Source organism: Python bivittatus, unplaced genomic scaffold, assembly GCF_059951505.1.
Source record: "Python bivittatus isolate LINGU-HERP-01145 unplaced genomic scaffold, Pbiv_v1 ctg000120_np1212, whole genome shotgun sequence".
Lineage (NCBI taxonomy): Eukaryota > Metazoa > Chordata > Lepidosauria > Squamata > Pythonidae > Python > Python bivittatus.
This window is the reverse complement of record NW_028277037.1, coordinates 7973497-8000591: the sequence shown is the minus strand read 5'-3', so window position 1 is coordinate 8000591 and position 27095 is coordinate 7973497. Positions and strand designations below refer to the sequence as shown.

At 39.5% G+C, this 27095-nt stretch overlaps 2 protein-coding genes across 7 annotated transcripts in view; one reads left to right on the top strand and one right to left on the bottom strand.

The window, feature by feature from the left end:
• DNAJC2 (DnaJ heat shock protein family (Hsp40) member C2) overlaps positions 1–13882 on the top strand; it is a 19424-nt gene extending 5542 nt beyond the window's left edge. Inside the window, exons 5-17 of one of the 6 annotated variants that reach the window (XM_088134954.1) lie at positions 671–812; positions 1663–1743; positions 2576–2641; positions 4744–4835; positions 4926–5047; positions 6482–6631; positions 7408–7496; positions 7582–7651; positions 9666–9850; positions 10574–10674; positions 11746–11853; positions 12285–12427; positions 13750–13882. In XM_088134954.1, coding sequence (XP_087991080.1) covers positions 671–812; positions 1663–1743; positions 2576–2641; positions 4744–4835; positions 4926–5047; positions 6482–6631; positions 7408–7496; positions 7582–7651; positions 9666–9850; positions 10574–10674; positions 11746–11853; positions 12285–12427; positions 13750–13824 — 1424 coding nt within the window. In that variant the 3' untranslated portion in view covers positions 13825–13882. Of the gene's footprint in view, positions 1–670; positions 813–1662; positions 1744–2575; positions 2642–4743; positions 4836–4925; positions 5048–6481; positions 6632–7407; positions 7497–7581; positions 7652–9665; positions 9851–10573; positions 10689–11745; positions 11854–12269; positions 12428–13749 lie in introns of those variants that run through there. The other 5 variants (XM_088134953.1, XM_088134952.1, XM_088134957.1 and 2 more) reach the window with 5 other exon arrangements.
• PMPCB (peptidase, mitochondrial processing subunit beta) lies at positions 13876–27095 on the bottom strand. Its single transcript, XM_088134958.1, has 13 exons — positions 26942–27095; positions 25007–25147; positions 23415–23501; positions 20338–20467; positions 19440–19638; positions 18205–18284; positions 17601–17713; positions 16460–16603; positions 15446–15606; positions 14821–14906; positions 14657–14745; positions 14300–14375; positions 13876–14200 (listed from the first exon to the last, which is right to left on the bottom strand). Exons 1-13 carry the CDS (start codon positions 27038–27040, stop codon positions 14136–14138), a joined length of 1470 nt encoding a protein of 489 aa, XP_087991084.1. The 5' UTR covers positions 27041–27095; the 3' UTR covers positions 13876–14135.

The following is a 27095-nucleotide window of genomic DNA, read 5'->3' as shown; positions in this document are numbered from 1 at the left end:
TCCCTCTGAGCACCCCCCCCCCCAGTTTTCTTATGCTGCTATGTCCCCAAAGGAACAGCAGGAACATGACAGCCAATGTGCATTCTGAATATTCTCCTTGGCACAATATAAACAGAAGAATTTTCCTTGTTCTGGAGGTGAAAACAGCCTGGGGATGCATTTTGTGTTACAAAAACTAGGAAACAACTGATAAGTGGAAATTTGTTCAGAAATGAGTTACTACATTCATGGAAGAGAATAAGTGTGCTGTACTTGGGTCTTGGCAGTAAAATTCCTCCTCTACTCCCATTGATGGATTGCTTGTGAAATTCCTGTATTCTGAAATACCTGATCCTGGTGAATTAACATGAATGTTAATTTTATCCTATCATTTCTAGTTCAACCATTTTCTTTAAAAGGTCAGAAAAGTTACTTGTCTGTAAGTTAAATTTTTATAGTGTTTTTTTCCATTTTTAATAATGATTTTTATATTTTATAATGATTGTTTTTTATATATTTGTTGTTTTTATTGATTGTTGTACACCGCCCAGAGTCGCTTCTTGTGAGATGGGCAGCCATATAAATGTGATTTAATAAATAAATAAGAAATTGAATTCCATTTTCACCCCATGCATTGAAACATTTTTCTCTCCCATTTAATAAGTTAGAGCTGTGTGGTTTCATCTTTCAGCCTATGAAATTTTATCAGATCCTGTGAAAAGAAGAGCATTTAACAGCATAGATCCTACTTTTGATAACACAGTTCCTTCTAAAAGTGAAGCAAAGGAAAACTTCTTTGAAGTTTTTTTTCCAGTTTTTGAAAGAAATGCCAGGTAAACTTTGTTTTGGGCTCTCAGAGATCCACACCCCCCCCCCCGGGTTTTATTGTGCCTTTACTTTTCAAATGCTTTCAACCCATCACTGGATTTCCTTGAATGTCTGCTTAAGGATGATGAAAAACAGAACAGTTGAGTTCTTATTATTGTCTTCACAGATTGGTAGGAGAATATGCTTGAAATTAAACAAATTCGCTCAACTCTGCATGCAGCATATCTCGATGACAATTGGAGCAGTTTTATTACTTTGTCTAGATTGGTGTTTCTTAACCTTAGCAACTTTAAGATGTGTGGACTTCAACTCCCAGAATTCCCTGGGGAATTGAAGTCCACACGTCTTAAAGTTGCTAAGGTTGAGAAATACTGGCCTAGATTGTGGATACCAAAACATTGAGATTTGCTTCCTGCAACAGGAATGCAGGAATAGATGCCAGCATAGATTGTTCCATAAAGTCCTGTTTTCAGAATGGTGCACAGATTGCTTTCTGTGCCTTTGTCATGGCAAGGGACAAGTATGCCAAAATAATGTCAGTTTCTACGACTGATAGATTCCACTCCAGAGATCTTCACTTAAATATTACATTGTTCCTGTAAATTGTAATTAGGCATAACTTCTTGGGGCAACATGGTAACGTTGGCATCAAGGTGTGGCTCATGTTGCAATTGTTCTCTTACATGTTAAGAATTTAGTTGCTTGAGATATCACGTTGGACCACTAGTTTATTTTTTTTTTGAATTTGAAATCCCCCCCCCCATCAAAAATGCAGAGGTTTAGATGTGAAGATCAGAACAATGCTGGGGATACAGTTCCTGCAAAAACATTTGTTTATTTGCTAACTTGCCACAGATGGTCAAATAAGAAAAATGTACCTAAACTTGGGGATATGAATTCATCCTTTGATGAGGTGGATGCCTTTTATTCATTCTGGTAAGTGAACTAATTTTGCCTCTTCCTATCAGGATCATATGGATAAAACTTTTAGGAAAATTGTGGATCTGTTATTAGTAGAAGTAAATCCATAAAAATATGATGTGATAAAATATTGTAGCCTTTGGCGCTTTTTATTAGCTTGTTTCATTTCTGTTCTTTCCTCATCTTCCCTAAAATAAACTACCATAAATATAAGTAACTGAGTTTCAGAAAGCAGAGCATAGGCCAAATGTTGGTGTACTACAGTGTTTTTCAACCTCAGCAACTTTAAGATGTGTGGACTTCAACTCCCAAAATTCTCCAGACAGCATACTGGCTGGGAAATTCTGGGAGTTGAAGTCCACATATCTTAAAGCTGCTGTGCTGAGAAACACTAATCTACTACATAGGTGTGGTATCAGGTCTTGAGTTTATGGTTATGTCTTTGGGAAGCAAGCTTTTATTTCTTACTACCCAGTGGTTGTATATAAATATGTCATAGTTACACCTGTTCCTCTGCCTCATGTTGCATTTAGTCTGGTATGTAAATACATGTTAAAAGGAAGAAAATAAATGTGACAGTAAAAAATATGATGTAGCCATGGCTCTTCCCTTGTGCTTTTACTGTCCAGAATAAAAGCTAGATATTGTGTTTTCATATTGTAGGACTCAGAAGAATGAAAGTGATATTTTATGCTTTCTAATCTGGTTGGAATATGTTACTAAATATAATTTTGCTGAATTCTCATATTAATAATATGGACTATTAAAAAGGCTTTTAAATTATATTAAGGAGCTGTTGTTTTTCTCAGTATTTTATTGACTTTCTCTGTTGATGTTACTCCAATAGGTATAATTTTGATTCTTGGCGAGAATTTTCTTACTTGGATGAAGAAGAAAAAGAGAAAGCAGAATGGTGTGTAAATGAAAGGGTGTTTCAAAAGAAATGATTAATACATCAAAAAGATAAGTTCACATGTTAACTAGGTATCAACATTTAGAGAGTTTACAGAGCAATCCTATACACGTCTGCTCAGAAATAAATCCCTTTGAATTCAGTGGAAAATGCTCATGCATACGTAGTTGTGAAGAGGATTGAAGCCTTATCTAGGAATAAATCTGGATTTATGGAAATTAAATAATAAACTTGTGCTGTTGAATATTATTATAATAATATAAAATACATTATTGTTGTTTAGTTATTATTATTATTAGTGCTTCTGGGTCAGTTTTGACTCTTCGCAACTACATGGATAAGTCCATGCAGTTTTCTAGGCAACATTTTCGGAAGTGGTTTGCCACTGTCTTTTTCCTAGGGCTGAGAAAGAGAGACTGGTTCTGTGCTTAAGGAGGACTAGAGCTCATGTTTCCCCACTCTTTGTCCTTAATCACTAGAACAAACTGGCTCACAGCAACATCATCATCTTACAGTATTATTGAGAGCCAGTTTGGTGTGGTGGTTAAGGCACCAGGCTAGAAACTGGGAGACCCTAAGTTTGGTCCCACCCTAGACACAAAGCCAGCTGGGTGACCTTGAGCCAGTCACACTCTCTCAGCCCTGGGAAGAAGAAGGCAAGGGCAAGCCACTTCTGAAAATCTTGCCAAGAAAACTGCAGAGACTAGTCCAGGCATTCGCCAGGAGTCAAGACTGAGTTGAACCCCCCCTCCCTAATATAATAATTTCTAATATTTTTCTAATATTCTTATTATTAATATTGTAAGTTAGATTTGTGTCCTACCTTTCCTTCCAATTTCAAGGCAGCATTGATAGCGTTCCCTCTTCTCAATTTTTCCTCATTCCAACAACTCTGTGAGGATGGTTGGGCTGAGAATGAGGGGCTGGCCCAAAATTACCCAGGGAGCATCTGGTGTTGAGGGGAAACTTTAGCCTGGATAATTCTGGTTCTTGTTCAGCTGTTTAACCACTAGACAACACTGTGGCCAGACTGACTAGTTAAGATAAAAATTTGGACTACAGATTAATTCTCTCAACAAAGATGATTAAAGCAGCATGATGAATGTTTCTGCCTCACCCTTAGGATTCTAACAGGGGTTATGTATTGAATGGTGCACCTCACCCAGTTGAAGATGACAAGGATTGAGCTAGGAAGCAAGTTTTGAATTAATTAAGAAAAAAAAGATAAATTGTTTAGCTTCACCAAATGGCAGAACTAGCTATAGTCAGGAAAGAACAGGTCAAAGAACAGCTTTGGGTCTCTGCTGGTTTCCAATATTATCTAGCTAAAAATGAAAAAAAAAAGCTTGAATTTTCTGCCTCCATCCTGGCAGGTAGGAAATGTTGAGGAAGCAAATTAGAACCATTTCTGTTTATCAGAAGAATATACATTGTCAGAAGAATTTAAATGTTTTAGTTGCACAAGGAAAAGCATGATTAGGGTGGGGAGGGCAGTAACGTTTGCATGGAGTTGTAAAGAAAGTTCAGAGTCTGTTCAGGCAAAGCATACAATTGAGTGACAAACCACAAGTGTCTATGTACCAGTGTATGCAGATATGATTTTTGTGCAATACTGGGTTTTATCAAAAGATACAACTTTACTATTACAAGAGTTCCCTTTAAAAAGCGATACAACACATTTCGTAACTCTATAACTAACTATGGTTATATTGAAAAACTGCCATCTCTGTGAGATTTTAGACCATGTTTACCTACTTGTATTTTACTAATTGTACTTTACTATTTTGTTCTGTTTATATATCTTTTATCCTTCCTGGTTTGTATTTTTTAATTTTTTGTAAAAAACCTTTAAAAAGAAGGAAAAACTGCAGAAATTTTCTGGAAAAATATATGCTGACTATTCTGAACTTTGTAAATAAAAAAACAAACAAACCACTGCAAAACTAGTTGATTTAAGCACTACTGAATACAGTGGCATAGGAGCATTTAAGGACCATGGCTTATTTTGTAAATGCCTTTTTCAGCTTATAACATTTCCAGAATTGATTTTATTTTGGGGAGTATCTGAACTGAACCAAGCTTTCTTTCATATTTCTCTGCAGTCGAGATGAGAGGAGATGGATTGAAAAGCAAAACAGGGCAGGTAGAACGTTAAGGAAAAAAGAAGAGATGAACAGGATAAGGACATTAGTTGGTAAGTATGAACTCAGCTTTCTCAGGGCAACCAATTAAATATCATATTTTGTGTGACCCCTACATATTCGCATTTTCTTTCTGTTCCAAGATAATGCATACAGCTGTGATCCCAGAATAAAAAAGTTCAAAGAAGAAGAAAGGGCAAAGAAAGAAGCAGAAAAGAAAGCAAAGGTAGACGCAAAACGAAAAGAACAAGAGGAAAGAGAAAGAGTAAGTTCTAAACCATAGAAGAAATATGAAGCTGAAATAATTTAAGGTATCATAAGCATATGCATAGAACCTTGAGTTTTTAGTAGTTTAATGATACTGTGATCTGGTTCACGTATTGCAGCAAACTGTAATTTGTAGCATGCATGCAACATGCTAAATGATAAATCCTGGTTTACAAACTTATGGCTGGGATGATTCAAGAAGTGAAGTCACCCATCAAAGCATATTTTGGTTCATCAGATAAAGTAAGATTCAGCAGTGTAATACTTGCAGGCACTGGAATACATATGATTCATGATGCCTCCAGGACCTCCAAATTAAAAAAAAAAAACTATTTTAAAAATAAAATGAGTGAAATGGCACAAGCTTTCCAGTTGTTGCAAGGTTGTGATGTTCATGCAGTTTAGGGGCTGTGCAAGTCAAAATGTTGAGAGATTTGAGGATCTCCCAAACATTTGGTATTTCTTGTTTTTCGTTTTGCCTCCAAAACAATCTGTTCATCCCTCCCAGCTCACTAGTGATTTCTGGATCACGGGTGACCATGTGCAAACCCGGCCATGGCTGTGTCCAGGCTTAGTCGTAATTAGAATATCCTAGGGATTCCAGTGGACACATTTTAAAGTATATCCAAGTCAGGATCTAACCCTCAAATATTTTGTATTGGGATACTTGCGGTTATAACAATTTAAAATTTGTGGCTTGCACACAATAAAATACTTAAATTTAGCCCAAGTAACTGAAGTATACTGTTTCATGTAATCTAATAATTATATCTGTATGTTTAGTGTATTATTTATTTTAAGAAAAGTAGACTGCTAAGTATAAAAGATCCATTTTAAGCCTGTTTTGTTATATCAATATGTGACACACAACCAAGATGGTAGAATAGTTGAAGATTTGGGCTAGGACTAGAGACCTTGATTCACGTCCATGCTTTAGCTGTGGAAGCTCACGAGGTGACTTTAAACCAGCCACTGCCACTCAGCTTAATATACCTCAAAGGGGTTATTGTTGTAGGGAAAAAAGGGAGATGGGTTGACCTGGTCATTGATCTAAATAAGGATTGGATTAGATTTGGAGGAGGAAGCATTATATATATACCACCTTAGAGGAAAATGGGACAAAAATCAAATAATAAACTATATTTTACACCTAAAGCTTCTATGGAATCTACTTGATTCTTAGACTGTTGTAATTAATTGATCTCTTCTAGCTTATCACCAGCTGTGGAACAAGAATGGTTAGGACTTTTAACCATTCAGGCCTGTGGCCTTCAAATCTTGATAAGCAGACATTCTTAACAAGTTTGCTAAAAAGAGAGAGCCTAGGATTTTCAGATCTGATACTGGTTTTATTCCCATCTGAGTTGTTGAGGCATCCTATGGTTTTAATTTGATGTAGAGAAGGTGACTCCAGAATTTTCTTCTATCTCAGCAAAGGCAAGCAGAATTAGAAATGGCACGATTAGCCAAGGAGAAGGAAGAAGAAGAAATTAGGCAACAGACCCTGCTGATGAAGAAGGAGAAGGATATACAGAAAAAAGCCATTAAAAAGGAAAGACAAAAACTGCGAACAACCTGCAAGGTACACAGCTATTGTTCTTGTCAAATCTAATTTTCAGTCAAGTGTTCTGAGTTCAAAATCCAGCATATTCATCCAAAACATCATTTGTCATTGTTCCTAATCCTGGGATGGAAACACGATACAATGTTTGTCACTTCTCAGTTAAGATCCTAGCTTTTTGCCTCATTTGACTTAAGATTTTGTTTTCTATCAAAATATTTTTTTGCAAGCAGATTTGTTTGAAATTGTGGGGGGGGGTTATCTCTTGATTTTTAAAAATGCTTTAGACGGTACTATAATTACTTTGTGCCTTTTATTAGCATTTTGTAAGCAGCCTTAGGGCATGCAAGAAAGAAAATAACAATGTAAATAACATTCTTAGGGAAGAATGACTTTCAGAGACAAATTTGTCTTATAACTAAGAATAGTAGACGGGAGACTCCGCTTCAGGTATTCATTGGGTGATCTTGAGTAGCCCTTCCCAACCTATCTCAAAGAGTTGATGGAATAAAATTAGGCGAGAACTCCATGTAAGTAACCTGGAGCTCTCAGGAATATGATGGGATGTGAACTCAATAAATGAACTCAGTTTTAAATTATTTCTGTTGTTCATTTTGTGAGTTGTTACTTTAACTGCTTGATCTCAAAGTAATGAGTGAACTTGTGAAACGCCTCTGTTTTAATGGCAGTGTTATAGCATGGCCATACCTGCTCCAGTCAGATACCTTGTATGTCGGTTGTATGTAATTTTTTCCCCCTGAAACCTGAAGATAAAGCATATGGTGGTCTACTTTCAGAACTGGAATTATTTTTCTGACAATGAGGCAGAATGTGTTAAGATGATGGAAGAAGTAGAAAAACTTTGTGATCGTCTGGAGTTGGCAAGGTATGCAATCCTGACCTCCACTCTATGTTTTTTGACCTTCAGCTTTCTGCTAGATCTGAAATATCGTTCAATAATTTATTTTTAGCCTGCAGTGCTTGAATGAAGCACTTACATCCACAACAAGGGACGAAGGAAAGGCTGCAATAGAAAACCAGGTAAATATTAATATTTTGTCATGTAATAATAAATCAGCAGAGTAGGGTGAACTTACAAAATACATTCCTAATGATGCACAAGAAGCAACTTTCTCTGCAGAATAGCTTCTCTAAAAATTGGAGCTGTACACACTTTACTGCAGTAGCCACATCTCCTAGAATTTAAATGTAATTTAAAAATTGAAGAGTTGGACATTTTCTGGAGGCCCTACAGAGCTTTATCTGTTAAAAATGCTTCTGCATGCTCAGAAGACAAAACAGGAGAAAATTCTCTTTGTTCGGAAAAAGAAGGAATTTGAAATCTGGGTGATTCGATTCAAGGATGAGAAAGTTATACAAATGAATCTGTTTGTCAAAATACATGGTGTGAATAAGTGTAACAAAGTGATTACCGGCTCGGGGATGTGATATATGTGTGGGTGTAACACTACTAAATTGGATTGAAAACTTTCAGTTTAAGTAGACAGCTCTCAACTTTTGTGATTATACCATATGTTTGATTATAAATATGTGTCAGTGAACCCTGACTTCATAAAACTGATTGCACAAATTTCTTTCTGTATTTAGTAAGGAGATATCTGATAAGGTTATCTCCTACTTGCTGAAAAGCAGGACATTATGTAAGTTAGGTTTTTATATATACAAACACACATACTTCTCTCCTTGGAAGATTCTCCCCACTTTTTGCTGTCTTGCTTAGAGGAAATACAAAAAAAAAAACCTTTTTGTCCTTTGGAACCTTTCTTCAAGTCTTTTTTTTTTCCCACAAGGAAATGTACTTTTTTCCTCCCCCACCTTAATTTGTAATATTAACAAATCACTGTATTAGGGGTTTTTTTTTAATGCTTTTTTCCTCCTTTTTTTTTTTCTCCTCTTGCTTCTGCTCCATATGTTACAGACAGGGAAGTGTGTATTGATAAGTCTCTAAAGCAGAAAGCACAACAGATCAGGATAATTAAAGAAGAAGCAGTTGCTGAAGCCATCCAGGAAACATGTTTTGAACTTCCCCAGTTGGAGGCTGCAGGTCCTGTTATTAGGCAGCCCTTGGTTCAGCAGAAGCATCCCTCATCAATTTTTGTAGGGATTCTTTTCAAGTAGACAACTCATTTCAGGCAAAAAGACAGGACCTATACTTAGGTCTTTTTCCATGCCAAATTATTGATCCATATCAGTCTTGCCTGTAGTGTGGGCAACATCACATACTTCGTTCCCTCCTAAAATCCCAGAACTCTATCAAAGCAGCCACCTCAACAGATGACAGAAAACGGTAGAGCTGCTGCTTTCTTGGCTAGCATCGCAACTTGATAGTCCCACATCTACTGAGGCGCAGAGGTGGGGAAAGTGCTACAGTACATATTTCCTCCTTCATAATACTCTTAGCCCATTTAGGAGGTCACACGGCTTGGCTGTGTCCCACCTGGATACCTTTCATGCTAGAGAACAGAATATTTGTGTTGTGTAGACGCCTTCTGATTTGGTGGACTAAAGTCCTACTAAAGTGAATGGCTGTCTTCCATTGTACCCCATATCAGCTAGTGGATTTCATTCAGCATGGTACTACTAGACATTCTCACAATTCAGAGCATAAATCACAGCACAATGTTCTTATTTTTATGCTGGCCTTTACAGAAATGGGGAAGTAGTTCCCAAGGGGGAACGGATTACAAAAAACTATATAGTACTGAGCAAATAAGAGATTAAGCCCTTGGATATCTCTATACTAAACCAAGTAATTACCAGTATAGAATCATCTAAAATTTCTAATTTTGTGTTGATTTGGGAAAATTTTACCTCATGTTTGATAAAGTCATTATATTAAATTTCTAAGACTTCTTTTCATCATTATTTTACAGTTCTCTGACTTTCTATCAGTTTTCTGTGTTGGCTTCTTTTTCCACAGCGATGATAGGAACAAAATTAATTTAGGGCTCATAATAGCTCTGTGATTCTTGGAGGAAGTATTTTGTGTTTTTGGTAATTCAGTTGAGAGGTATATTTGTTTATATTCATGTAGATAGAACAAGTAAATGAACAGATAAGAAGAGAAAAAGAAGAAGCAGAAGCTCGATTGCGACAAGCCACAAAGAGTTCTGAGAAGTCAACAAGTGGAGGTGTTGGTGGAAGCAAGAACTGGTCAGAAGATGACCTACAGTTACTAATTAAAGCAGTAAATCTCTTTCCTGCTGGGACAAATTCAAGGTAAGCATATATTTATTATTATTCCATCTATCGGCAATAGCATTGCACTAAAGCGTTGAAAGGAAGAACAGGTAGGAGGTACTTGCTTACATGGTTTGAATATTTCCATTTTTAAAGGGTGTCTCATACTTGGAAGAACAGATTTATGCTCGGGGTAGTCGGTTTTTCTAGCTGAAAGATGTGGCCCTTGTTACCCAGGATCTCACTATCACAGTTGGTAAATACAGATCAGACCTCATTGTCTGCAGTGAAAGGATGTGGAGGAAATAAGGAATGCCCTTGAAGGACAGGAGGAAGAGCTGCTACCAAACCACAGCCAGATGTGAGGCTTGAGCCTGGACCAAGAAACTAGCCTGAATAATTGACTCAGACAAGCTCTTCCCTAGTTCAAGAGCCACTTTACTGTCTTAGCATTTCCCAAAAGCATAATTTTAGCTAGACTAGAATGGACAGAGAGCTATCTTTTCCCTCTAAAACCTCCAGATAAACTGCACTAGCCATGTAAAATATACACGTGGGAGTTAATTCTTATTTTGGAAAAGATAGCATTTATGTGACCCAAAGCCCTTTTTAACACATCCAGCAAGATCTTTACTCTTGGGCAAAAATATAAATTTTTATAAAGATGTTTTGCTTTTTATTAAAGCTCAGCAATTAATTGCGACCTTTGGCAATTTCTTTCAAAAATTCTGTAAAGCTTGTGGGTGTTTTGTTTTTTCATAGATGGGAAGTTATTGCCAATTACATGAATTTGCACTCTACAATGGGAATAAAACGAACAGCAAAAGATGTTATCAACAAAGCAAAGAGCCTCCAGAAACTTGGTATCGTTATCTTTGTAAGATGGTCTGCATGCCTTCATTTTATTTACTGATAAATTCAATGTCTGTTCTGCAAGCATAAAATTATATCTGGCTGTCACTGGAGATTCCCATTTTCCTTCAGTCTGAAGCAGAGTGAAGGAACTTCAGAGCCACTGCCTCTCTCTTACTTGATCTCTGCTGGGATGCTGGTTGCTATTACAGGAACATTTTATGTGAATGCTTGCATGAAAGTTGTATCTTGTTCTCATTCAGTAACTCCTTAATTTTATGTAGTAAGTGGGATGAAGGGGTGTTGTTGTTAAAGCAGAATTTCCATTAAATCCAAATGAGATTTTATGCGTGCCCAGAAGCAGAGACTTTGGTGCATCCAGTGGCTGTGAAATCTCTGGTTTAATGGAATTTGAATGTGCCAGACAAAATCTCTGGGTTATAGAGGTTTACTGTAACATGGTATCTGGTACTCTATGTGTATAGTACATTTTAGCTGCTATCACTGAGAAAATATAGTAAATAGTGTTTCTGCTACTCACGATGGAGGCCAAATCATTTCAGGTACTTTCTCCATTGATATAGATTTATCAAAATAATGTAATCTGATGGCCTTTGGGAAGAATAAAAAGTCTTGAGCTCAAATTAAACAGTTGTTGTTGATAGCATAGCAAAATGAACAGAAATGACTCCTCTTTTGAGAACTGGTGGATGTCTAAACTATGTGTTCAAGCCTTTTGCCTTTGAGTAGGAAAAAACAAGGGACCCTGACTTAAATACACTCAGCTTCCATTCCCAAGTTGCAAGAAATGTTGCAGGTTGACTATGCCATGCAAACTAGATAGATGTGTGAACGTAGTTATACAGCCTGAAAAGAATCTGCATGAGAGAAGACTTATCGGGCCATTATTAAAGGGCAAAATCCTTCTATAATTCAATCTACAAGTAAAAAACAAGTGTGTATTACCGGACTTGAATCATTTGAGGCAGACTAAATCAGTCAAAAAGTTAAGAATCAACAGATTTTATTAGCTGCAACTTCATTAAGTAGCTGATTTTGTCTTAATATCTCCTTGTTGTTAGATCCTCATCAAAAGGATGACATCAATAAGAAAGCTTTTGATAAATTTAAGAAAGAGCACGGAGTAATACCACAAGCAGATAGTGCTGCACCATCAGAACGTTTTGAAGGTAAATGGAGAACAACTTCTTGGTGTCTGTTGGGATATTCTACTTGGGTGTCCTATTTCTTTGAAGGCCACATTTCTAGGTGTGCCGATATGCACTGGCAGGCAGTTCTCTAGAGGCCAGGCCGCCCTGATGTCAATGGAGTCCAGTGTTAAGGAGATATATTTAGCATTTCCCCAGTGTTTCTGTTGCGGCATAGCCTGAAGTATTGGGATTCCTTCAAACTCACGAAGGCTAGATTAGGAAATAAAGATGGAACTATCTTTGGAAGATGACTCGTTTGTTTTAAAAATACTGTTACTGAAAAGAAGAAACACACTTAGATGTGGAGGAAGGCTACCCCTTTGGGGTACGGGAATTTTGAAGGAAGATCTTTTCAAGGAAATTCTTGCTGTCAGTACATTCTCATTTGTTTTCAGCAGTATCATTTACAGATGCATCTCCATGGACGACAGAAGAGCAGAAACTTTTAGAACAAGCTCTAAAAACATATCCAGTGAATACTCCTGAGAGGTGGGAGAAAATCGCAGCTTCTGTTCCAGGCCGATCTAAGAAAGACTGTATGAAGCGATACAAAGTAAACAGATGTCTATTTTGTTTTTTTTAATTTTAAGAATTAAACATTAACAATTCAGCTCTTGAAGGAGCTTCAGAACAGCATTAACTCAGAACCCAAGACTGTTTACAGTTTTTCATATTTGTACTTTTTGATACCTGTCTTCGCTGTCACATAAAATACAGTCAGAAATTTAAAAAAATAGGGGAAACCTGCAGAGCATGGCTTCTGGTGTTCTTTTCAACCTCTTAATAATATTTCCACTCAGGGTCATGTGACCAGGAAAGAAGAGGGAACCTTAGAAGGAAACAGTCAGCAATATTCGAGCCACTGCCCAAGACTCCCACAGGGACGCACTGGGGAATTTTTCTAGATTTTTTTTCTCTCTGCGGCCCTGGCCTGATCTAGCCCATTTTCAGACTCAGCCTTTCTTTTGTGGACTTCTCCATCTACATCAAATTGGTCCCATTCTGCTCAATTTCCAGAGAGCTATATGGCTCACAAACGAAGTCCTGAGTCTTTCTACATAATTTCTTTTCTGCATTCTGTTGGGTTGGAAAGACACAAAAAGAAAATGGTAGTTAATCTTGCTAAGACTAGTCACTGGCAAACTACCTTGCAATGCTACCCAAAATAGTAAATCCAGCCTTTATTATCTTTATTCATCTTACCTTGAAGTAATGTTGACAATTACTTGCTTAATTCATAGAGGAAGTACATTGCTTTTCCCAGCCCTAGCCTCCCCGCCCCCCAAAAGAACCGAAGTCTTTAGCAGCTAGACTTGTTTCAGCTTATGTTGAAAAGCAAACTGTCCTTCCTTTACTGTAAAATAAGCAGGAATGGATTAGCAGTCTGGGTTTACTTGGCAATTTCTATAACATCGTAGAAGTTCCACTACAGAGTTTGAATCAGAACCTTCTTAAATTGTAATATTTGTGCAACGTGGAAGAGAGAAGTAAAATCTCATCGAATTCTTGATGCTGGTTTAGCCTTTGAAGGGCTGGTATTTCGAGTGACGCTTTTGAGATGCGTAGCTGAGTCTGGGATGTCTGGGCCAAAATCTGCAAGATGGTGGGCACAGGGCTGTGGCGGATGCCCTGCTTCGCTTGCACACAAAGCTCTCCCCCAACACGGCAGATTTTGTGACACCCCCCCCCCCCCACGGATGCCCCTCAGAGCTGCCAGTGGCAAATGCTGGATGTTGCCAATTGCTTCCAGTGCTTATGTAGTAGCGCGTCGCTAAGGATAAGTAATCCTTTCAGTTTCCTGGAAATAACCTGCTGAAGAGCCTGTATCGGATAAAGATAGAAGTGAACAAACTTTCTCCCTCTCTCTTTTTCTAGGAGCTTGTTGAAATGGTCAAAGCAAAGAAAGCTGCCCAAGAACAAGTAGTGAATGCTGCTAAAACGAAGAAATGAGATTCCCTGTGACAATCCTAGTGTGTTTTTGTTTTGTAATAAAAATACAAATACGGAATATGCTTTATTTTATTTTTTTTCCCGGGCAGTCCTGCAGCTCTCTGAGGCTGCCTCTGTTTGCGTTGTCAGTTCAATTTGACAGATTGGGAGGGCAGGCGTGTCCGTTCTGGAAAAGCCAAGCGGTGTCAGGGTGACTTTTTTAAGAGCCTGTCATTCAGTGGACGGGGGGGGGGGGAGATCGCCCTCCCAGTCTTGAAAGTTTAACTGTTGTCACAAATCTCTCAAAGGTCTTGTTCAGTCTCCAAGAGAGCTCAGTCCCGAAGCCAACGCATGTTGCTACAGAGTCTGTCATAATCAGGGAGCTGTTCAAGTGGCCCTGGGATGAGAAAAAGAAAGATTACTACTTGGTATCAAAGCTTGCTAAATTTTTAAAGAAGGGAACTTCTTTAAATTAACTAATTAATTAAGTACTTACCCACAGCTGCAACGGCAGGACGCTTATTATAGATGTACTTCGTACACACATCCTTGATTGTCTGAGCATCAACTGCCTGAAATAGGAGGCGTTCACTTAAGAAATGCATTTTGAACAAAGTTTAATTGTGCAGTTTATATCGTACACCCCAGCAAGCTGATCTTCAGTTTTATAGAGGAAAGAAAGGCAGACTTTTACAGCAGGAAAACTACAATTGTGTCACACCGCGCAAACTAAGAAATGCTGATAATTTAGATTTCCCTTCAGCCAGCAGAAAGTCTCACATGCAAAGATTTACAGCTAACAGATTGGCACAGTTGGACACATTTATGAGCACGCCCCCCACATGCTCCTTACTTCAATTCTTGCTTCAAGTTCAGGAATTGGGATTCGGCGATTGTAGCACAACATCTGTCGTCCAATGTCTTCACAAATCGGAGTGGAACCTAAAATTACAGATTCTTAGCATGTATGTTAATTAAACAAACACAGGAAAAAACAAACCAACTTACAGATCATACCATCTAGTTGTAACAGCATGTTGGTCTTCAGGAGATTCTTTGCACGCGCTACTTCGCTTTCAGTAACACTAGTGCACAGATGTATCCTGTAAGATAAAGATGATAAGTGACTATCTTAGCTACCATTTTACTTTGTAGGGCTTTGTTTTCTTCTGTTTTACTTTCCCCCTGGACTATTCAGTAATTTGCCCAGAATAATTAAATAATTCAGAAGGCGGCATTAAGAGAGGGCATGAAATAAAGCTTGTATTACAGCCGGGTTCTGCAAACAGCTACACAGCCAAACCAACTTAGAAGCAAGTGGCTTTTGATGCTAACAAAACCACGATTAGTGACCTTCAGCCAGCCTCTAATCCGCTCATTGGCATTTTATGCCATGGCAAGCCCACTGCTAAGCAGTGAGTGATTTCTATAGTGTTTTGTGCTTTAGGTAAGCTCAGTATTAGAAAGAGATAGAAAGTTCCCTCTGCTTGGCTATCACCGAAATATTATTTAAAAACACTCTTTTTGACTTGCAGTGTCATAAATAAGCAAATCATCTGGATGATTTCTTGTCATCTACTCATGGAATATCACTCCACGGGGGCTTGTTGGCTCCACCTCCAAGCGAAGTTAGTCTCCTTACCATTCCCTCTGAACAAAGTGCATCATGTCCTCTATGGTGGTTCCTTCACAAACCATATAAAGGCCCCACAGCCCAGTATCCGTGTAACAGGTGTTGAAAGATTGGAAGCTGTGACAAAGGTTGCCTTGACACGCAGCTTGAGCAAGCTTACTGGACAGATTCTGTTGAAAGAGGGAAGGAAGCAAGCTTCAACGCCGCTTAGCTTAGAAAAATTGAATCCCATCCCATCCCATCCCAAACTTGTAAGGCGATCTAGAGGCAGAAGTAAGAAATCTAAAAGCATATTGGGGATCCTCACGCAAATTGCCTGCCGCTGTCTTTTTTTCATGGGTCATATGGGCGCAGTGCAGAGGAAACTGAGCTATAGCTATGCACTTTTTTTATTTTCTAAGAATTCTTATATGGACTCTGGCTCTCAAAGACTTTCTTGGAAATAATGTTAGAAGCTGCCACATTCTTTCCATTGAACACAGTGAAAAGCAACCTTAAAATCATAGAGTGTGCAAAGTGTCCAGTGCTCATGGATACACTGATAGCCATGGACGCTGGGTGGTCTACCCTTTCAAGCTTAGGGTGGCTCTCAAGGTGCTCTCTCAACTCCCATCAACCAGAGACGGAAGGGCAATGGTAAAGAATGATGGTAACTGGAGTCCAGCAAGATCCAACAGGTTTTGGTATAAGTCCTCTTTGATTTAAATGGAAATAATAATCCAGAAACCAATGGATATAAATCTGAACAAAAATCACTGCTACTGAGAGTTAAAGACTGATTTTGCCATTTCTGAAAAATATGTATTTCTCATTCCCTCATTGAATTGTACACGGCATCAGGATACACTGGGCTCCAGCACTGATGAGTTTTAAAATACCTTTAGAAGGAATCCATAAATTTAGTTCCAAGATATATAAAAATGTATTTCTTAAACCAGGCTACGTTTTACTAGAAGCCACCCTAGATGCAACCAATAAAGCAGTAATTCTCTAAAACTGCACAGTGGCTCAGTGCCAACTCACCATTCCACCACCAAAAGAACGGTCCCAGTTGCCAATGAGTGTGTTTGCCACCATCAGAGGAATGGTATCTGGGTGACACCAGCCAGCTGCTTCCACAGCAATTGCGAGATGCGCTAAAGGCATTTTATCATCTCGCACTCGGATCTGATCAATCAGGAGAAATGTATACGATGAACAAACGGCCCAGAGAATTTAACTTAACAGACACCCCCAAAACTTTCAGTTTCACAATCTAATGAATATTAAAACTTGCATTTTCATTCCAATAACCCCAATACCTCAATTACAGCACTAATCAGCACTTGGAAGACCTGAAGGACCAAGATGGGGACAGATTGTTCTAGAGAAAATTTATGTACAGGTAGTCCTTACTTAATGACCACAATTGGGACTGGAATTTAGGTCGCTAAGTGATGCGGCCATTAAGCAAATCATGTGACTGGACCCGATTTTACAACCTTTTTTGCTGTGGTTGTTAAACGAATCACTGCGATCGTTAAGTGAATCACATGGTTGTTAAGGAAATCATGCGGTTGTTAAGTGAATCACACAGTTCCCCATTGATTTTGTTTGCCGGAAGCCAGCTGCAAAGGTCACAAATGGCAATCACATGACACAGGATGCTGCAACTGTTGTAAGTGCAAGCTGGTTGCCGAGCACCCGGACCGCGATCACGTGACTGCGGGGCACTGCGATGGTCATAACTTCGGGCACCAGTCGTAAGTAGATTTTTTAGCACCTTCTTCACTTTGAACATTCGCTAAACAAACAGTTGTTAAACAAGGACTACCTGTATGTGGCCGCTAAAAATTGACACCTTCCCTGATGGAATGTAGTCTATCAATCAGTCAATTTCCAATAAAGTTGAAGATACAATATTGTAGGAGTTCACAGAAAACAGAAAATGATCTATAAAAAAATAATCAAAGTAACCCAGAAAACTGAGTAGTAATGCCACAAGTGCAGACCAACTGCTCAAACTGCTTTGAAAAAAAGGCTGATAGCTACTGTGCTCTCAAACTTCTCAGCAGTTTTTGCAGTCAAGCTAGAATATCAGCTAATCGAGTCTTCTTGTGCCATCAATTATTTTTTTAGGCTGCTGTGTCTAAGGCCTAGCTGAGAAGAGAAAATCTCCACTTACTTCACTGCCGGTGAACAGGCAAGGGGGCAAAACCGAAGCGCCTTCCTTCTCAATGGACGGCAAGTTGCCAAAATGGTATTTCGCCAAGTCGAGCAATTCCTCATGGGCAACTCCTAAATCACAGTCATACAGTTTAGAACAATATAAACAGATTGCAGAGAGAAGCTTTCAGAGTTTTCAGTTTAGAAGTAAAAATTATAATAATTGGCTGACCACTGCTCACCTTTAATTATTTTATCTGGTCCAATTCTTCTGGTCTTGCACCAAAATGGAATTAAATAAATAAATATTTTTATAAAAAATCAAGATCATGCAACGCACCAGTGTTACAGAAATCACGTTTGGAAAACCTGCATTTTTGTCCCTCTCTATGTTGAATAAAAGGGAACATAATAACTCCATACGGTCTTTATACATTGCCTTTTGTTTCTTTAGAACCTATCGCCTGTATTTCATTCTTGTCCCCTGCTTAGGGCTAACAGCCCCAAAGTACTGGACTTTGGCACTATCAAAAGACTGACATGGCCCTAAGCAGCAGGGAAAGCCTTACGTTTCCCTTACCTAAAATAAATCACACGCATAAACAGCATTGTATCACACTGACCTCCGGCAGCTGCGAGGACAATTCTGGGTCCTTTATAATGCGTTGTTATATATTCCACCAAATCATTGCGGTTAATGGACCTAAAAGATGAGTGAAATCAAGGGATAAAAAATATTACCCAGCGAAAAAAGGGGCAAAAATGCCGTACCAATTATGAACAGCTTGCCTGAACCTACAATGGACTAAGTGCAGCATTGTATGCTCCGAAAAGGAGTAGCCGCAAGGAATTTGGTTCCACCTCTCCGACAGAAGGCTCGCCATCTACTGCAAAACGAAGAGGCCCGTCCACTGGCTCTAGCTTTGGGATCATTATGCATATACCATTTAACAGAAGGGTAAAGAGTAAGGCATCTCTATTATAAAATACACTGCAAACCTGTAAACCCCAATCAAAGCGATTGGCTCCATTTTCACTTAGCCAAAAGGCAGACTATTTCATCTGCACCTAAGATGCCTTTGCCAGTGCTGACCAGGCCATTTGATCAACTCATGCAGCCCTTGCCCCTGAGTTTTTAGACTTCGTATTTTAAAGTTACAAATAAGTCCATGTTATAAAAGTAGCTTCCTTCAAGCTTGACTCCTGATGACCTCTTGGATATATCCAAGTCATTTTCTTAGCAAAAATATGGAAATGATTCATCTTTGTCTCTGGAGGATAGTTAATTTCCCAGTCTAGCCTATGGTGCCAAGGATTTCCTTGTGGTTGCCCATCCAAGTATCAACCATGTCTGACTCTGCTTAGCTTTTTGAGTTCAGCCAAGGTTGGCAAGGCTGCCTCTTCTCTGGGCAGAGATAAGGAGTTGCACTCAAGTCCTATTCTGTATAGGATAGGCCCAAATTACTGAACATATAAACCTGTTGAAGAACTACAAAACTATCATTAAGGAGGCTTGCAAGGGTTAATACTGTCTGTCATTTATTATGGCACAAGCAGCATCCAATAAAAAGATAGAAATTATTTTTAATCTAGAAGTATAGCATCATGTCTTTGAAAATCAAGGCAGTTTTTTTTTTTAAGCAGTACTTAAAAAAATCAAATGCACAACAAATGCACTTCTCATATGCAAAAGTAAATTGTCCAGAAAGGCTCAAACATGGTGTTTTATCCAATTATTTTCTTTGATTTCCCCCTGGGGGATTCTGGGGGCTCTGCAAAAGCCCCATATAGGATCCTGCAGACTGCTGGTTGTCAATCTGCAACTTAAAGGAACAGGAGCGGAGACAGTGAGACCTACTTAATGTTATCAGTGGGTCCTAAAATAGTCCGTCCCAGTGCTGTATTTTGGTAAGCTGTGGCATGAAGATAATCAAAGACCACTTCCTGTAAGTTGGTCTCAACTTCCTGCATTTCTCGAAGGATCACGCCTCGCTCCCGCTCGATCTCGGCCTCCCCCAGGGTGCTGTTCTGGATGATGTCAGCAAGAATTTCCACCGCTGAAGTCCAAAGAAAGACAGAATGACTATATTGTTACAAAACGCAAAAGAACTCCGTTTAATTCTGATAAGCTTTCTAACTGGACTTTAATTTCTTAATTGGAGGACTATTAGGCACGTACTGCACCCATAATATACATGAGCAGGGAAAAGCAGCAAAGCACTCTTTTTATACTTTTTCTAAAACCTGTCCAAATTTAATAAGTTCATCGATTTTGAGAAACGGGCTAAGCTTATTCTTCTGATTTTAAATGGATTTAACATTACGTCTCAATGCAGCTGGCAGATTTAGGACAGCGATTCGAAATCAGACTGGGGACTAAAGGAAAACATTGCATCTGATCCCAATTAATAAGGCCAGAAGGACGTATTTATAAATAGGTTAATCAAGTTGGGAGGGCACAACTTTATATGAAGATATGAGCATCTTCAGGAACATCCTGCTTTTGTCAGAATGGACAAAAGGGGCGTGGCCTGTATGTGACTCTGCTTTGGTCATTCTGCCTCCCCCTTGGCTCCGCCCACTGACGCTACTAGTTCGCCTTTGAAGACAGTATGGAAGAATATGCCAAAGAACGCAAGGCCAGGACAGAGTCACATGTTTTTAATATTTAATATGTCTTTTGCCAAGGGGCACGTGGTAATCACGTATCTAGGACATTCTTTTTGGAAAAAAAGATTTTCAGAGTACACAGTCACCTGTCGGCAGGTCTTTCGAGAAAGCTTTTGCATAATACACGGTTTGTTCTCTCGAGGTGTAAGCGTTCAGGTGAGCGCCCATGTTCTCAATCTCTAGCTCCAGATCCAGCTGAGATCTCTTCTTGGTTCCCTGCAATTTAAGGATCTGCAATTACTTCAGCTGGAGAGGCAATCAAAAAAGAAAAGAGCCCTGTGACATTATTTCCTGGGTCTTCATCTTAGACAAATGCAACACGCGTGTTCGTCATCAGTGGTTTCAAAGTACTCTGGAAACTGTCCGGTTCGTCATAAAATTCTGGCAGATGACCTGTTTTCGGGTAGCAAAAGCAATGGATCAGGTAATACATAAAACAGATGATTTGGGGAGTTGGGAATTTCGACAGCACCTTACGGGCCCGCAAACAAAATGCTAAAACGGAATAGGGCCAATCACAAAATATCCATTTGCCAGTGAACAAAGTGCTGAAACTGTTTCCTTGATGCACATTTTAACTTTGCAGGATGCTAACTACCAGGGACGGTCCCATGGTGTAGTAAAAAAAGTTAAGATGGAAGCCATGATGGTGCCCTTAAAGCTCCGCCTGTTTTTTAGGTGTAATGCAGTCGCGGCTGCCATCTTGACTTTTCTGACTATACCAGGCAGACGTCCCTAACTACCAACCTATTGTGTCTTATTTCCTGGAAAGGTGGGTGGACATTCAACATAGGCAGCCCACCACTTTTAATTTTTAAGAATCTCCATTGGGCCTCCACGTGGCCCACAAGGATTCTTGTAAAATAAAATAAAAACAATGCCAGAGGCCAGCCTTCGGCTTTGCAACATATCGGGTCACATTTTCAAAATATTGTTGAACCAAAAGGGAAGTGGGTTGGAGGCGCATACTAAGAGAGGGACTGTGGGCAACATATTATTTATTCTGGTATAGGACACTGATATCTTAATAAGAAGTTGATAGCTGCATCTGATTAAAAAAATTAAGCATTTAGATAGCCAAATTAAAAAAATAATATTGTTCCAGCAATGCTGGCACACTCTTAACACGATGAAAGCCATTATCTGAGTTTTCCTTTCTGGCTTCTTCAAGTTGGAAGAAGTCATTGGGGTACATTCAGACAACACAGAAACCTTAAAATGAGCCCATCGAAGAAGACCTCCAGGGTGAATTTCCAGGTAAAATGTGGTAGGCAACATCTGGGTCAGCCCAACATAGTCAATATACATTGAAGGCAAGCAATGTTGTATGTCCTCAACAAGTTGAAATCAGTCAGAATCAGGGTACTTAAGAGATTCCACAGAATGTCAGAAAGAAGCTCTAATTCAACATGTAAAGTAAGTAATCTCTCTTAAGCATAAGGCCTCCAAAGAAACATATTTGATATGTAGTTGAAAATGGTTGTCTATCAGCTCTCTTCCTCTTAAGGCAAGTGTAAGTATTTCCTGGAACCTCTGGAGACTTTTCTTGTTTGAACAGCTTTTACTCAACGGGGGAAAGGTTGCTTTACTCACTGCAGTACTGTAGATTACATAATATAGCAAAATTGTATTTTTCCAGCCTAAAGAGCAGGCTCCAAACAGAAACATTCTTTGTAACAAGGAAAAATGAATGTGTACAAATCCCTAATGAAACCTCTTCACCAAAACAGGTAAGCTCAAGAGACATTTCATCCAAGTCTGCTACACGATGAATGACTCAGCCTGGGTGATGCCACTCCCTTCTCATGCTTTTAAGGTCTGGGATACAACAGATCAACAGTAATCTCTATTCCACCTTTTGTTATTTCTCATAACCACATTTTCTAGAAAGGTCAGCTTTTTCTCAGGAGAATGCAATGGGTTATCAGTTTGGTTCAGTAAATTTGCTTCCCTGGCTCATACCTCAAGCGGAAGATAGCACAGCACCTGTAATACACAAAGCAGGTTGTGCCTTGTATACTACTACAAAATAGAGGTGTACTACTGGACCTCTGGACTTAGTGTGGGCTTCAAATGCCTTGGGTCCAGTCCCTAGAGACGTCCAAACATTGTACTTGAGTTGGAATTCTTAACATGATAGGGAAAAGTTACTAAATACATGATTAGAATTACATCTGCACCTCATTTTAATTGCATCTAAATATATATGAAGTGAAATCTGAGTTACTTTCCTGGCTCCAATCCTTGGCAAGCCATGCAAATGCTTAATGACGCCCTTGGCCCAGGAAAAGTAAACATCTCTGCCACCCTTAATGATTCTCTATGAGCTGCCAATAAAGGCCAGGCCCCATCAAAGAAGCCAGCAGGGCAAAGATGAGAAATAGGCACGATTTTCATTTACATTTCGTTAAATTTAATTCAGTCGTTACTCCCTATTCATTGAATGGCCTTCTCCTACATTACAAATTACAAAGAGTGGTAAGATTTAAAGAGATTCTGGATGTTTTGAGGGAGGCATGAAGTTCTGGGCCTCGGGTTGCACCTACTCAGTTTACAAAGCGTGGGGATCACACAGGCAGTAGATTTTGCTGGGCGCAAGGATCTCACAGAGAAAACATAAGGAGGATTTCCACAGCTTCATAATTGTGAACTTCCTATTATTCTCTAAGTCTTGATGCCGTTTTCAAAACCACTAAGAATTCTTCAGCATTATTTTACACATAAACCAGCTCTCATAGTTGGAAAAAATTCTAAACTAAAATTCTAGTTGGAGCTTGGGGATGGCTTTTATCCCTAACCTGAACCTAGGTATTAGGTTTTGTTACTGAATTAAACACAAATGAATATTTCAAAACCAATATTTGGTCCTTTTTATAGCCATTTTATTTTTTTTTAATGCAGACAGAGCAGTTAAAATAAGTTAAAAACACACGGAACTGAATAAGGCATATGTTGAAATCCAAACAGTAAAATAATAAAACAGTGATCAGCAATGAGGCCGGAAAACAACCTTTTCCAGCCCATTGGCTGCTGATGGCAACTGCAGTGGAGTAGAACCAAATAATTTTTGTAGAATATCTACAAGTAACAACTATACAATCTCTGAGTTGGTCCAATTCCATCCTTTCAAAACCAATAAAAGAAACATATTTTAAGAACTTGCCTTAAAAGCCATATGCTCCAGGAAGTGAGCTGTCCCATTGTTTTTCTCATTCTCGTATCGGCTTCCAGCATCAATCCAAAGTCCCACCTTATTCAAAACACATTGTTTTACTAAACAATAAAATACAGCTTCTAACTTGCTGAGGAAACCAAATACTGATTTTTTGCTTAAATGGTTGAAGCTTTAATATGACAAGTTTGGCTTTTAGGAGCTGGAACATGGAGGAACAGTCAGAGAAGTGTAACTTTTTAGTGCCCTCTTAGACCCCTTTTGAGTGCTCAGATCCATTTATCAGATGTTCCACTTATTGCTCTACATTTCTGATCTATCAAGCAAGCATCTTCTTAATCTGTAGCCCTGTACTCTATGGCTAGGGGACGCGGTGGCGCAGCGGCTTAATGACGCCGATAGTTGCCGGCCAGAAATGGCTGACGCTTCGGCGGTTCGAGTCCAGCCTTCGTGTTAAACAGGGTGAGCTCCTGTTTCCTCCCCAGTTCCTGTCAACCCAACAGTTCGAAAACTCACGTGAGTAGATAAATGGGGACTCTCACTCCGGTGGGAGGAAAAATGCTGGCGGCGCCTTGCAAAAAAGGAGTTGGGAGCAGTTGCCGGTAAGCACAAAAAACCGCGCGCGCCCGAAAAAGGGCGCGAAGCAACGGAAACCCCGCCTCCTGCGCTCGCCAGCTGGGCTCTGCCCTAGGAAGGAGGCTCTGGCAAACCACTTCCGAAAACAGTTGCCTTGAAAACTGCAAGGACTCGTCCAAAGCAGTCACTGCAGGGTCAGCAATGACTGAGCGCAGACAAAAAAAAAACTCTATGGCTGAGCAAACAATAAATCAACAAATACTGTACTAACCAAGTCCAGCAGTAGTCAAGAAATTAAGGTGGTTTTTCTTCCCCATTTGTCAAAACATCTTACGTTTCATTTTTACAGCAGATATAAAACTCCAAGCTGACTATTTCAAGTATGTTACAAGTTACAACTAGTTTTACCATGTTTGCATCTCTTTCTATGGAAAGATTTATTCACACCAGTGCTTGCAAAGATAATCTTATGAAAGCATATGTTTATATCTTGCCCTGCCTTGTTTATTTTCATTATGTGACTTGATTTATGAAACCTGGGTTCGCTGTGGCATAAATACCATATACTTAAGCAAAATAAAATAAACCAAAACGTACTTACTACTATTTCAAATGCAGCACAATTTAAGGCTTGCTTTTTTTTTTTTAATTATTAGCATTATTCCAAGGATTAAAAATCTGGAGAAAGATAACCTTGGGCAAAATGGGCTGCATAGGAGTGATCTAGCTCCCAAACTTTCTGTTTTTCTTTAAGCGTTTCTCATTCCAACATTCCAGAGGTGGAAATGAACTGTCGAGGGCAAGAAGTGGTTCATGATGTTCCAGATAGAGTCTGGACCCAAATCCACTGATGTAAGAGCACAGTCACTCCTGGAATGTGCTGGGGGGGGGTGGATGGAGCAGGAAATTTCCGAAGAAAAGCAGAACATTCTAGTGACAGATCAGTCGCATATGGAGATTCTGTGTATCTCAGAAAGGACAGCTCTTCACTGACAAGGGTTACTTACTGTACATGTTGTAAGTCCAGAATCTTCAGAAGCTACTCTCAGGCCATTTTCCAGAGTCGATATTTTTGTTTCAGGAACATTCAAGACAATTTGGGGTGCTACCTTGGTAGCTCTGTATCTGGTTCTCCCAAGATGGAGAGCCTATTAAAAAAAGTATCTTGTGAGCAGTATGATAAAAATATTTATTAGAAGTTTATCTAAGAGAAATTAAAGTTTCAGTTATTTGTTTTGTGACAGCAAATACTACGTGGACTCCAATTCTGTGCCCACATTATTTTTATAAGTGCCATGCAGAAAGTTTCTATAGAGGAAAACGCAACTGAGTCTTCACTTTAGGGAAGAGGACATCTTCCCAGCGTATCTGATGGGGGGAGCTGGCTTCTCCAAAAGCCATGCATTTGGTGGTGTAACTATGGACCTATCAAGATGCAAAGAGCTCCTTCACATGATGACACCGTTGGCATACATTTGTATACTAGTACATGCGCAAGGACCCTTCTGAGGTCTCCTGACACTCACCCAGTAAGAATAATGAGCAATGACTCATGTTTTAATGTGATGTGTGAACCAATCACTGGATGTGTTTCTGTATCATGTTAAGCCATCATGTAATTTTCTTAAACCACAATTAGTTGATTTTTTGACATATTGTAGCTTATCATAAAACACAACCAATGAAGATAATTGCATGTTGAGAAAAAAAGACTTTATTCTGAATGCTTATGCTCTAAAGCTTTCATTTCTAATGCTCTCTTTTAACTCAACATTCAATTCTTCGCTTCATCGCTATTACATTTTTTCATACACCCTGAAAATTGAAAATGGAGTCCCTGGCAAGCTTGTGTTATAAAGGCTTTTTATTTATTCAACACGTTTTATGCCACATTTTAACCTTGCCAAAAGTTCTAGGGAGACCCAATTTGATCTAGTGGTTAAGGCATCAGGCTAGAAACCGGGAGACCGGGAGTTCTAGTGACCTCGGGCCAGTCACTCTCTCTCAGCCCTAGGAAGGAGGCAATGGCAACCCACTTCTGAAATCTTGCCAAGAAAACTGCAAGGACTTGTCCAGGTAGTCACCAGGAGTCAAGATTGACTCGAAGGCACACCAAAAAAAAGGTTTAAAAGTTCTAGAGTAGTTTATAGACAATCAAGGAAAAAAGAAGTCCTTGTTCTCTAGTTGATAAGCTAAAACCTCTCTAAAACATCACCATCTTCAACTGTGACTAATTCCCCGAAAGAGGCATCTGTTCTTAAGTCTGATTCAAAGTTACACACTATGTTCTGAAAGTAGCAGCTAATTCTCTAGCAACCTGGCTTAAAACAGGTGCCAAACCAGCTAATATGCTAATCCATGGTTTACTGAAGAAACAAATGATCGAGTTTGCAAAATGCTCTAATCTAGAAACCACAGTGGACAAACCACAAGGAACAGCTTCGCGCATTAAGCCTGACCACAACTTTTATCTGTACAGTACTTATCTATTTTATCTGTACTTTCTATTTCTATTCTATTCCGTGAGCAGCCCTGGCAATAACAGAGATAAGGCTGGATTTCGGAGCAATCCGACAGAGAATTCCGATTTGATCCTTAACAAACGCTAAACAAAGCGCAGGAAACCCAACTCCTCTTCGCTCCCCACGGGGGGGGAAAAAGGAAAAGACGCCCGCCGTTATACGGGGTTGCCAGAACTGGACTGCAAAGCCCCAGGCAACCGCTAGATGGCACCACGCTATCGCTGCCATCTAGCGGTCTTTCAGAATTCTACAGCCCAGGCCTTCTCATTGTGCCACGATCCCCACCAGGAGACTACATCTCCCAAAGTGCAGTGCGCCACACAGGAAGCCTCAGTCCCTGATGCGGCCGGCAGCGGCGGAGGGAGGCCGAGACGGTCCAGCCGGCCGTTCATTGCCCGTCACGTGCGAATCGTCACGTACCCGCTGTCCCGGGGTTGAGCACCGCGCGCCGAGGTGTCCCGGCCGGGCCCAGAGAAGCCGCCGGCCCGCTCGGCAAGCCGCAGTTACAGCCGCCGCCATCTTAGCTCGCAAGCTGAAGAATCGGCTGAGTTCGGAGCATTTCCGGAAGGGTGTG

What these genes read in the sequence shown, in the direction of transcription:
- PMPCB (XM_088134958.1), bottom strand. Translation starts at nt 27,040, where the DNA reads ATGGCGGCGGCTGTAACTGCGGCTTGCCGAGCGGGCCGGCGGCTTCTC. An exon ending in GTTCTTTTGGTGGTGGAATG is followed by an intron (nt 15,607 to 16,459) that starts GTGAGTTGGCAC and finishes CTCTTTCAACAG; the next exon opens with AATCTGTCCAGTAAGCTTGC. An exon ending in TCCTGCCGTTGCAGCTGTGG is followed by an intron (nt 14,201 to 14,299) that starts GTAAGTACTTAA and finishes TTCTCATCCCAG; the next exon opens with GGCCACTTGAACAGCTCCCT.